Source organism: Arctopsyche grandis, chromosome 2 (assembly GCF_051622035.1).
Source record: "Arctopsyche grandis isolate Sample6627 chromosome 2, ASM5162203v2, whole genome shotgun sequence".
Taxonomy (NCBI): domain Eukaryota; kingdom Metazoa; phylum Arthropoda; class Insecta; order Trichoptera; family Hydropsychidae; genus Arctopsyche; species Arctopsyche grandis.
In genome coordinates, this window is record NC_135356.1 from 18,341,659 (window position 1) to 18,354,844 (window position 13,186).

Here is a 13,186-nt window from a genome sequence, read left to right on the forward strand (position 1 = left end):
CTTATAATATATCCTAACCTCTTTTGGTGAGTATAGACTCGTATATCTAAATCATTATTAGACGACGACACTCGGAAACAACACTTTCATCAAAAGTACTCGTAACAAAGACGTAACATAATAAATGGAAAATTATATAGAAACCATATACGATCGTTAGATAAACATGGCATCGTGTGAACTAAAATAAAGTTAAAATATACATATCACCAACAAAAATTCGATTAAAGCGAAAAAATTACAAGAATTCATATACGGAACAAAAATCAATTCTAGCTAAATCTTCACACGACTTTCATTGTCGTCATGTATCAGGCACTCCAAAATCGCGTAACGCATTACACATTTAACTAAAATTGTAATAATAAATGGGTATTGTATTATATAGAGTTACATGTATGTAATAATATATATATATATATAAGTAATACTGTATTTGCGCGAAAATTATTATATTTCACTATGACTAAATTTAAAATGCATGATATAGCAGCGCGTGTATCAAAACAAAGTACATGTATGAATGCAACATGGTGTCCGCAACCCTTTTTTTCGCAAGGCACACGAAATATACAATACGATGAGTTTGCCAATGGTGCCCTCACTTTTCTCACGTCAACTGAACAATGTGCATACATATAGAGTTAATGATATTACACGTATATAATATTAATATCGAGAAAAAGAAATGTGACAAACACGTTGCGGACCACCGACACAAAGAGGCCTTGAATTAACAAAACAATCAAATACATATTTACATATCACATTACATATTAGTTTTGATACATTATTTTCATAACAATTAAAATGATCAATAGCTGTGTTTATAAAATGGTTAAATATTCAATGAAAATTCATTTCATATTACGGAATACTACTTCATTACATGTTTTAAACGATAAGTGATGAATGTTCTCCAATCAAGAATAGGCAAGTAGGAAAGGTTGTCCGAATTAAATGAATGTAAATTTTTGAAAGGTTGTTTTAAACGGAATTAAATACGGTAGATATAAACGAAGGAACATTGCTCTGTGTCGCCAAAAAAGCGAAATACAACTAGGATTATTTAATTGTTTAACTACGTTAATGAATGTCGTAAATATTATATGTATGTATAACATGTAAGCACAATATGTAGTACTGTCAAATTATTTTTAATAAAACTAACTGGTTATGTGGAAACAAACGGAGTACATAATTCAACAATCAGTGAAAAATTTTGAGTATTCGACTTTTGGGTCTTACAAAAATTATTTTTCAAAAATATGGCGCCTTAAATTTTGACAATCTTTATTCTTTTTTAAGGATTCACATTCAATTGTCTAATTTTCTAACCGTTTAAAATGCCTCCTTTTTTGTACTACATGGACACAATTCAACATGGAAATTAAGGAAATAACATATACACAGTATTATTATTATACAAATTATGTAATAACACAAAAAGTGTATTATCTAGATATAGCACTACAAAAAACTAGTTGAATAAATAGATTGAGATTTTTTTTAGAGTTGTATAAAAATATTACTTTTAGTTACAGTTACTTTTCATATACAACTGATAATATTGTCACAGTGGCGCAGCTTAACTTTACAAGCAAGGACACTGAAAGATGGCGTTGAAATTCTGCAACAATAATCATGCGCAAAATAAAAATATACGTCAAAATAAAAACCACACCACTGACACCACATGAAATCAATCAAAATTTATTTAGTGATCAAGCTGTATGTATTGGAATATTAAATTGAAAATTGTTAATAATATAGTTCTAACATATCAAGATATTTATAATATAATAAAAGGAATTATATTACATGCATTATAGAAATATTAAGTATGTAGTCCATAGCTTTTCAATTTTAAAGCTATTGGATATATTCTTACACAATTAATCTTAACAAAAAAGTCGTATAATATAAAAGTCTATCGATAAAAAGTGTCCATTAAATTGATTATGACATTTTTTTATAAATTAATATACATATTATAACAAAAATTAAAATAATAAACTATCAAACAGTCAAGTACAATGAATCGGTGTTTCTCAATCTTGACTTGGGTGAAAAATATTGCATTGTGATCCATATATAATCACTGGTAAAAATGAAATAGACTTAAAAAGATTTGTAATATTTAAACCTAACATCTCCCCGATGCACCTTTTGGAATATCACATCACAGAATATTAAATCCCAAAACCCAAACTTTAATATCCGACACATCTGAGTGTTTCAAAGTTCCAGCATTATATTTAAAGATATGATTTCTATAATACATGGACTTTCGTCTCACTTGATATTTACTGATGTTTAGTAAAAAAAAAACATGTAGAACTAATTATGTATATAATTTAATTTCAAGACAAGCTTGAAAATAATTTACTACATATACATATAATATTAAGTGATACTGCAAAAAAATATTTACTATTTATAAAGCGTGCCCGTTCTCGACACCAATTAAAAAACACCACAGTAAAGAATATATTGGATGATTGAATAAGTTCGTCCCCGATATTCATAGATGACGGTAAATGGGCACAAAACTATACAATTATTACATATATTTAAGTATTCAATTAATCGAATGATTCAGTATATATAAGAGTATTACAATACAAATTGTAGCAAGGGATCATTTTTATTTATAACAATATCGTAAAATATCTAAGACAATATAAGTCAACACATTTTGTTATTTTAAGTGTGAGCAACATTTGCACATAAACTCATTATTCATCTTCTAAAATATTTTCAGGTTTATAAATAAACAAAATAAATAAATTAATTAGCTATGATCACTGACACGATAGATAAATTAATAGTTACATTATCTAACATTCATTTAAGGAAATCATTCTAAAAGCAGTTTTATGAAACAAGCACTATTGCAGGGATTCATAAAGGTAACACTTTTTTTTAATATTTTCATTAAATTATATAATATATTAAATAGACAGAGAGAATTCTCTTTAGATAATAGAAAACATTTTCTCCTTTGAATATTTAAGGTATATAAATTTGCTTGACTTCTTATTATATATTCATTAAAAGTTAATATCTTGACTGTGTCTATATCTTACTTGTTATTTATAATATTCAATACAAAATTTAAGTCTAATACATGTTATACGCAAAAAGAGCATAAACGAAAAATTTAAAATTAATATCACAATGATTTCAGATTTTCAGATAACAAAAAAATATTAATTTGGTAGAACTAAAAAAAATAAAATAAAAATGAATCTAGTGACTAATTCTAGACGCAATCCATCCTTTACAAGTGTGTATAAACAAACATACAAAATCAATTAATGAAACTACTATTCATTCCTGTGATTTTTAATGAATATTACAATCATCTTATTGTCTTACTAGATGTGACAAATATATACTGATAATTTGACACGAATTCCAATATAACATCATAACAAATGGTAGTAATAAATATAAGTTTAATATTTGACAGTAGAGTCAAAAATGGGTGATTGGTATCTATTTTTGGTATCGTAGCCATCATATCGTCGACGTCGAGGATGTTCAGCGTTGAGCGGTCGGAAGTAATCTCTCCCACGCTGTCACGAGCCGGTTGTGCCACTCGCTGCATTTGCGACTGGTCGAATCTGTGCTCAACAAAATGCTGATAGGGAAAACACCCTCCTGAAAAACAAAATATATACGTGTATGGGTAACAAATATCCATTGAATCAAAAAACAAAAGCGAATCATTCACACAAGAGATACAATATAACAAAGATAATCAACATACATATGTACGTACATAATCGCAGTAGCAAATAATCAATGATTCACTTACATACATTTACATTGAATAAGTCGCAACGCATGTACATAAATATGTCATGTATGTACATATTTGGATACATAAAAAAATATTATATCTTACCTTATATTCCAGTGAATTGTTTTTTGAATAATTAAAATCATTATGAATACAGAATACATTGAAAATAAAATCGCAATTGACGCGCAATAGGAACCAATTCACATTTATAAACGCACATTATATGTGTATATTATGATACATACCACTTTATAAGATAATATATTCTCTATGTATACTTACATTGGTAGTATGCCAGAGAGATTCCACTGTCGCAATGAATCTCTCCAATTCGGCGCTGCTTCCGAACAAAAATCCCATCTCAGTGCCTTCGTGCACTTCACAAAATACGAATTCCTGAAAACGAATCAACTTATCAAACAAAACATGTATGCACAATATTGCAAAAGAAAAAAGCTTCTATCTGGAATGAATATACGTAGGTAATAAACTAATAGATTATTTTCATATTTTGACCATTTATTAAAAACACTATCCAATAAATAGCTTATGAAAATAGAGGTTAGGGATAATTTTTGACGTAGAACTACATACATGTATGTATGTGAGGGTATATAAACAACACAAGTCTGTTGTTTTCAGAATCGCCACAAATCCAAGATTATCTCTTGCATGGCGATAGTTCTTACGCATTGAATATACTCTTTGTAACAATAATAATTCGTTGACCTAGTAACAGTCAATCTACAATATTGAATTAAATGAAATAAACGAAAAAAATTATGTTCACAAAACAATAATAAAATATATGATTTTTTGTAAAAAGGCAACTTTGCTATTTTCATTTTTGAAAGAAACTTTAAACTGGGACGCACGAAGTTACAAGTTTAAACACAGTGGACGACGAATTCATAAAACCATATCTACCATTCCTATAACAAATGCAGAATATCTCACCAAAATGCACCAGTTATCGTCGTTATCAGGAATTTTCAACGCAGTAAGATCTTTTATCGAAGCAAACGACAATATTTCAACACCGTCTTTGCCGAATTGCTCAACAGCATCACCTGATTAAACGTAAAAATAACATTTAAATCAACAGTGACCATTTTTAAACATCACTTTCAAGCAAACCATCAAATAGCAACTACCTTTATTTTCAAATTGTTTATCATCAGTTGCGGTACTACCATTTGTAATTAGCCTGGGTATTTCAAGTTCCTCTCTCAATGTGATAATATGCCTGGACGTAGCCAACAGAGTGCAACAGGGTGGTAGAATCTTCTTGCTGGGATCTGCTTTGGGTCCCTCCAACGCCTGCGTGCATAATAAATTGAATTAATAAACAATCATACAACTAATTTTTATCAAAAGTGAATCATTTCAATAAACTGACTTGTGCAGCATGCATCAAGAGTCCCTGCAGCCATTGAGAGGCAATGTCGTCATCTGGAGCGGCCATTTGCAATATGCCAGCACCGTGACCTAATGCTATTTCAAAACAATATGGTCGTCCGTGAATGTCAGTGCATCTGAAATCATACACAATAGAATTACACGATTGTATTCTAAATACTGTAATCGATTTTCATATGAAAAGTAAATTTACAACCTTAAAATTAAATACAGTATATAAAGTATTCTATGTACAATATTTTGAAAATGTTTTCGAGAAAGTTTTCTGTCTTGATTAGCAGACAGTTATCAATGAAATAACTTCCAGATCGTCTAACTTACCGTCTAACGCCGACTACAGTCTTCAACTCTATGGAGTGTGGTAGGCATGATGCGAAATTGTCTTTGGGAGTGCTTGAGCCATAAGACAGAACACCAGATCTAAAAGCAAATCGGCAATATCAGCACATGGTAAGTGGAAAATTATAGCAAACAAAGATTTACACGATCTTACTTGAGTAAGAAGAAACTGGGTTTCCAGTTCCGCTGTTTTTCCCTTTTGTACATTAAGAATCCTTCCATCGTGAGACCGAATGGACTAGCTGGGCGTCCCATATTAAAAGAAGCCGGAGCACTGCTACCGACCATACCGTAAAAAACGCATCTTTCATACTGAAACATATTAATTATAATTAAAATCATCCTACAATTTATTTTATAACTGACAAATCAATATCGAACCTTGTCCAAGGGCGAAGATTTCAACAGCGATTTCCTCAAACATTCCCGATCTTTCCACAACACTGAAGGAATACTACCACACACGGTGACGGATCCAACAGTCGTTCTGCAATTGCGCGAGCTCCACTCCAACGAAGAAACCAAACGATGGCAGAGATAACGATCGCCGGTGATCAAAATGCACTTGCAATCTCCGGAATTGTCGAATATTTGCACATATTGGCTGTCGGGTCCTATCACAATCATATTTAGCTTGTCGTGTGTCAAATAGCAGAGTAAGTTATAAGAGGATTTGCCGTGTTGAACTTCGGCCACATACAGAGCCCTGTCGGTAATAAAGACCAATTGTGGACTCCACTGACCGTTCTCCTGCGCATATATGGATCTCACTTTGAGCATCTGTATAACATATGGAATGATATATTAACACGTTTTATATTCATTATATGTAGTGTAGAGTTAATATAGAAATTAGCTTACCCGATGTAAAACTTCAGAAGAGTTTCTGAATAATTCCAATTTTAATTTTTCGCAGCATTCAATAGCGACGTTCTCTTCAAAGCTGTCGAAATATGACGGTTCATCGGCTGTCATCAATTTAACAGATATTCGTTTGTTCTCCATGACTTCTTTGTTTATGAGTGTGTCCAAATATTTAGCGGACTGTTTGAATGTCGGTGAAATTTTTTCTGTAGATGGAAAACAAATATTGGGAAATTTCAACGATTCCTCCTTGATTTTTGATTGGAAAAATTCATTCTCTTTCAGTTTCGAATAGAACATTTTTTTTTGAGATACATTTTTCAAGAATCGATTGATTAAAGACGTTTTGCGATTGAACACTTTCGTATTCATATCGAATCCATCGCTGATTTCTAATATTTCGTCCAAATCACCAGACTCGTTGAAGGTATCTTGAGTGCTGTTATTATCGAAACATTGATCATTGTCCTTATGTTCGATGGAATTCACAGGCTTTACTACCTTCTCGTATCGCATTATGTTCCTCTGTTTCAGCGGAGATGAGAGATGTTTCGAAACGCCTGATTTTCCGCTCTCGGCTGGGTCGGCAAAGTATCGCGAAAGCCTAAACTTGGATTTATCACCGCTTTCAATAGACGTATCATTTTCAGTAGTAAGATCAATGGAAGAATTCACGCAATCGTCATTTTCCCTTTCTGTCGTCACCGAATTTTCCATAGTTGATTTATGGTCAGTTAGTTTTTTAGATTCCTCAGCATTGGGAATTGATTTGTTATCGACCTGAGAAGAGTTACCGTCGACTTTTAAAGTATCTGTAATCGGAGTGAAAGTATCTTTGGACGTGTCGAAAGTTGTTTGAAAGGTATCGTATTCATAACAATACGACACACCCTTATGTTCGTATACGGTACTCTCGCAGTTTACTATGTATTTGTTACGAAGCGACTTGGAGTTGGGATACGCTTCTTTCGCCATTAAATTCCCTTGCGATTTCCAGTCCAAGAATGGTTTTCCGCTGCTTGCGTTCATATCTAGACTGAGATTCTGTTTTGACAGGTCATTAAACTTAGTTTGAGGATTTGCACTAGTCTGTGCAGATTGGGAAGCATAGTCGTCAATTTGATTTCCTTTTCGTCGTAAATGATTGTCAACTTCGTGAACGTAATTACGACTGAATCCATCGCCCTTTCTTGGGTTGCTGGCTTTGAAATTATATGCAGTTCCAGTGTCGAAGCTTTTAGATAAAAATGATGTCTCATTATCGACAGGTTCAGTCGGTAAGACTTCTGACACACTTTGACAATCTTCAGACCCTTCTGGAACTCCCCGTTCAGCTATAGACAACCCGAAATTAATATTCTTGTAGATATTTTTCAACGAACCAAACAGATTTTTTGAATCCAATAAACTTCTCATGATTTTATCGCTCTCAGTTTTATTTTTTGACGATTCATGCTCTTCTATGACATCTGTTGTTATGTATCTTTTCTTCTTAAGAGCAGATTTTTTCAAGCAGCTTTGCTTGGGAAGAATTTCGCTCATCTGTAATTGTTCTCCTTTGTCGGAATGATTGTTAATGTTAGCATCTGAAAAATACATGGTCTTCATCAACGGTTTCATCATATTATTTTCAATGCAATCGCACGAGTATGACTTCTGAGTGTTGTCACATTTCTTCGATGGTCCAGAACTGTTTATACGGGTGTCAGAACCAAGTGACAGTGTCTGACTAGACGAGGTTTCTGACTCAGAGCTTAGGTTCGAATCGGAGCTACTGCAACTGCACATATACAATTGTCGATTGACAGGAGAGTTGCCTTCACTCTTTTGAGAGTCGTCTTTGGAACATTTGCATGGAGGAATTTTGTTGATACAAGTCTCCGATTCGCATGGCTTATTCTTGCTCGCATTAAAGTATCTCATGTCATCGTTGTCATATTCGTAAATTCCACTATTATCCGGATATCCAGTCACATCAGTCCCACCATAAGTTAATACGTCTGATCTAGTATTCCGATTGGAGATATGTTGAGATTCTGCGAAAGGACTATCACCGACTGCACACCAAGAGTATCGGGCTGATGCACCATTCAATTTCTTTACATAATTGTTTTGAAAGTAATTCATAGAAATTTCAGGCCTGTATGAAATGAAACCGTGTTCAATGTGAATGTTATCTGTTTTAGTATTGTTGAGAATATCTTCGTGGAAGGACACTCTCTTCTTGGGTTGGGATTGATTGTTAGTCTTTTTCTTGCACTTGCGACGGAATACGATGTCATCAGATGCTGATTTAACAGCCTCCATGCTTTTAGGTTTGTTGCTACATGGACTTTGAGGTAACTCAACAATACCATATTCATTATTACATGAAATATCTGTTACGTTTTGGTTTTCAATATCACTTTGGGTCATGACATCTGTGTCAATGTATGCTTTGTTTCTGAAGAATGAAGATTCAACCTTAGATTGAGGTTCACAAGACATTGATGTGTCACAAGCTAGCTCTTCAGCTTCGACCAGACTCAGGGTCATGCCTGCCGGACAGTCGCTGGTGAGATCAGACGTCTCGCTGTCCAAGCATTGCACTCCAGAATCGCCGGGTGTTTCGGCAACCGAACTGCACACACTCCATATCATCGGTCCTGAAGTGTGCAGTGGCAAATCAGACGGCTGATCTTTATTGTGCTTTGTCTGCTTTAATGCATCAGGACTGGAAGTTTTGGCGTCAGTGTATTCATTGAACTCACGGGACGCATTCATTTCTTGCTTATTATAGAAGTTGTCATCGTAGTCATTCCACGCCTCTGTTTTTTTACTATCAGTATACTCTTGGTGGTGGTACATGTTCTCGTGAGCTTCAGGAGACGTTTCGCCATTGTTTGACTTCATAATAAATATGTCGGATTGTGTGGTCGCCAGATCTAAAATTCCGCCCATTTGTACCGAGCGTGTATCCATTTTTAAACTGAAACAGACAAATACAAAATTGTGCAAACAAACAATATTTTATTTTAAGAAAGTTAACACTATACAGATCGGTAAGACTATTTTTAAATGAATGACAGGCCACATAAAGTAAAACTTTTAAGAATCAGGGAAATTCATGAGCCCTCAAATTTATCAGGATTTCAGTAGGATATCCATTATTCTTGGATATCGTAATAATTTTACATGTAGAAGTCCTCTAATTATTCATAATGATTTTTTTGGATGCAACAGTCTGAAAGATATACTTTATCAGAACTCTTCAATATCTAACTTAAATATATTTTAGTTTATCATCATCGTTTTAATCAAATTTTATCTTTTTCCCTAAATATTTTATTTTGCTTTATCCACAATAGCAAAATTATGATGTAATTTATATATGTATATATGCAAAAATATATATATGTAATTTATTATTTTCAAAAATAAGAACGCAATTGTACTTGTTGTATAAGTTGCACGAAACGTTCAAACGTTAATACGATGTTATTCAACAACCCTTACAACAGAGAGTGGGCGACTTATGCGCTCTTAAAATTTGTTATTTTCAAAACAACGTTGGAGTAAATAATCTTTTCCAAGTATTTACATTTAACCACAAATACATATTTACAATCTGAATTTCCATATTAATATTTTGGTAAATTATTTTATACGAAAGAGCTTTAGCATTCCTAAAACCAATGGATCTAATTTGCAGAGAAATATCTAATAATCAAACCTACATATTTTTATTATATGGAAAAATTAATAATACAAATACATACATGCATATATACACAAATATTCACAATGCGTAATTAATAGATAATCATTAGATATTTAACTACTTAATATTCCTAGAAAAATATATCAAATATTTGAGACAATTTTTTAAACAAAAAAATCTGAAAATATTGACAAAAACAAACGCGTCCATTTAATTTTTTTCGTACATTCGCACTCAAAACAGAACCGTAAGGTCTCTCAAGCAGTTTCGCAACAACACATATGACATATGTCAGACGCAAACGAATTCCGATTGCACAATGAAAAGTCGATCGATGACATACATACATACTATTTTTAGTAGGTCTTGGCCCGAAATGACCTAACGCGATTGATTACAATAATCGATTACATTACAATGTGTCTCATTCGAATGGTAGATTCAGGTGAAAAATAAAGAGGGGGGGGGGGGAGATATCGATATAACAACGCAATTAACGCGAATCGCATCATCGGGATATGTACGTCGAGAAAATAAGATGACGAATGGATACTAACAATTATGCATCACACAAAGGCGTCAGAGCCCTTTCAAGGACACCGGTGTTGATTGGGCGCTATTGGCGGTCAATATGGACTCGTTAAAAGGGGATAAGAGGGCTCAGCCCAAAGGGCAAAGGCCGAGGGTCCCCCGAGCTGATGTGTATTGGAAATAAACGAATGTGCGACTTACGGCGCGATTAGACAGGCATGGCTCGCGCGACCAACACGGTCGATGAATTGACATCGATCGCCCGGCGGACTGGTCTTAGGACAACAATACGATGACCATCAATAGTAAACGTCAAAAGGTTATAGTGTTGCTAGAGTGATTTTTCACGATTCTTTCTAGGATGGATTATTGGTAAACGGACTACTAGTCATATGTAAACCAGTCACCGGTTGTCCTGTGCGACCGGTTGTCCTGTGACCGGTTCACATTTGACTAGTAATCACCGAACCGGATTATTATAAACAGGCTAGTAAAAAAATACGGTTCGGTGATTACTGGCCACAAAGTACTCGTCACAAAGTCACTAAAATCTCTATAACGGAACATCTGGCAGCCGAAAAGTCCATCATACTAACGATAACTATCATACTAACGAGAACTCGAGTGCCAAATATTCCGTATTCGCGATTTTCTTGGTAAAAATTGCCTTTTGGGCGATCGCAATGTGACTAATAATCCAAATTCCGTAACCTACGCTTATTTTAGTAAAACTAATGACGCAACTATAATATTTACAAACATTGAATTAAAATAAATGGCATTAATAAGTCAACGACGAATTATCGTTGAGTAATTAAAATAAATACTAGTCATTGGCGAAGCGATGGACGTTGTCTATTTATAATTACATTGACGGTAAGTTAATATAATTCTATCAATTATTAGAAAAACTGAACGATGTGTTCTACTGACTAGTATACATAATTTCACCAATACACCAATACATAAAAGTCGTATGGTTTTTCTAACATCTGATAAACTTCATCGATTTCAATTTCGGTTTTTTGCTGTAAAAGATGAATTTTAGAGTTTTGGATTTTTTAACGTCCCCTTAGCACAGTATATATAAACCCTCACTGCAGTGGTTGCCGATTGCGTCTTGTAAAATACAGAATACCAAATGAAAAGTAACAAATGGTATCTGTATATATAAAAAAAATCAATGTTTGTCTCTTTGTCCGTCACGTATGCGTTCCTATACAGTTCAACCAATTGCGATGAAACTTACAGGAGTTATTATGTGTATGTCCGCGATGGTTTCTGTAAAAAATATCTCTCAAAGACGGGAATGGGAACGGGAAAAACGGGAATGAGTGGCATTGCAACGCAATAATTTCAAATTTTTTCACGTTGCCACCTGGGTTGTCCCTGTTGAATAATTTCAAATGTGTTCGCCACATTTCCGACAAATTGGAACAGGAACGGGGAAAAGGAAAAAAATCGCCCAAAAACGGGAACGGAAATTCCATGCGTTATTGTGGCATTGGAACGCATACCGGGTTCAGCTAGTTTTATATAAAATACAATTCCACATTACCATTTGTACGGACGACAGTTTGCTTTTTTTCAAGTTTTAATCGTGAGTCGTTGATATTTGAGTCAACTGCCCGTATTCCTATAATTATACTATTTTACAATCAGTATTGTTACTTCGAGTAGAAAAATTAAGTTGAATATATATATATATATATATATATATATATATATATATATATATATATATATATATATATATATATATATATATATATATATATATATATATATTTTAAATGCTTTTTATTATTACGAAATTATGTTCACAATACATCTTATATCTATTTTAATAGCTACTGATCTACTGATCATTTTCTATTTTACAATTTAATTTAATTTGGTTAGTAATCACAGTATTATATTATTCTAATGTTAATCTAAAGCATAATAGGAAAAAGAGCTCAAAAACCTATTTACAATCCTTATAAATGTTCATAATACATCTAATACATAATATTAATTAAAGACTCTCTAAAGTCGATGACCTAAAGCAGATTGTGTTTAGGTAATCTGTGTTTATACCTGAAGGGTATAGACATTTTGTTGAAGTTGAATATAGAATGTTTTAAAAGTTCAAAGAAAGCTAAATTATATATTTTTTATTTTTTCAATTTAATAATCAAACTAATTATACTCTCGTCTTATTTCATATTAAGGGAAATACGGTATACAAGTCTAGAGGCATCCGATTGTTAAACAAATAGGAGGTTGTTTAGAAACCATTAATTTATGATACGCAATACATAAATAGTCATAAATACCAATTCATGTAGTTGTGTATTATTGAATTATTGAATAATTAAATAATAAACACTTAGTTTTGTAATTGGAACTAACAAATGAAAATCGTAAGATATTGACGCAACAATGTGAAGTTTTCAAATATCATCTGTAATAGTATGACTTTTATTGATCGTATTCATCATAATAGTGGTTTAATTGCAATGCTATGGTATGTATGTATG

The 13,186-nt window shown here is 32.9% G+C and overlaps 1 protein-coding gene across 1 annotated transcript; it reads right to left on the reverse strand.

Annotated features, from left to right (window-relative positions):
* Positions 1 to 3,029: 3,029 nt before the first annotated feature.
* prd1 (pleckstrin homology domain-containing protein pruning defect 1) lies at positions 3,030 to 10,952 on the reverse strand. Its single transcript, XM_077445086.1, has 10 exons — positions 10,866 to 10,952; positions 6,431 to 9,401; positions 5,951 to 6,349; positions 5,724 to 5,881; positions 5,552 to 5,650; positions 5,211 to 5,346; positions 4,966 to 5,131; positions 4,769 to 4,881; positions 4,094 to 4,207; positions 3,030 to 3,666 (listed from the first exon to the last, which is right to left on the reverse strand). Exons 2-10 carry the CDS (start codon positions 9,392 to 9,394, stop codon positions 3,547 to 3,549), a joined length of 4,269 nt encoding a protein of 1,422 aa, XP_077301212.1. The 5' UTR covers positions 9,395 to 9,401; positions 10,866 to 10,952; the 3' UTR covers positions 3,030 to 3,546.
* Positions 10,953 to 13,186: the final 2,234 nt, after the last annotated feature.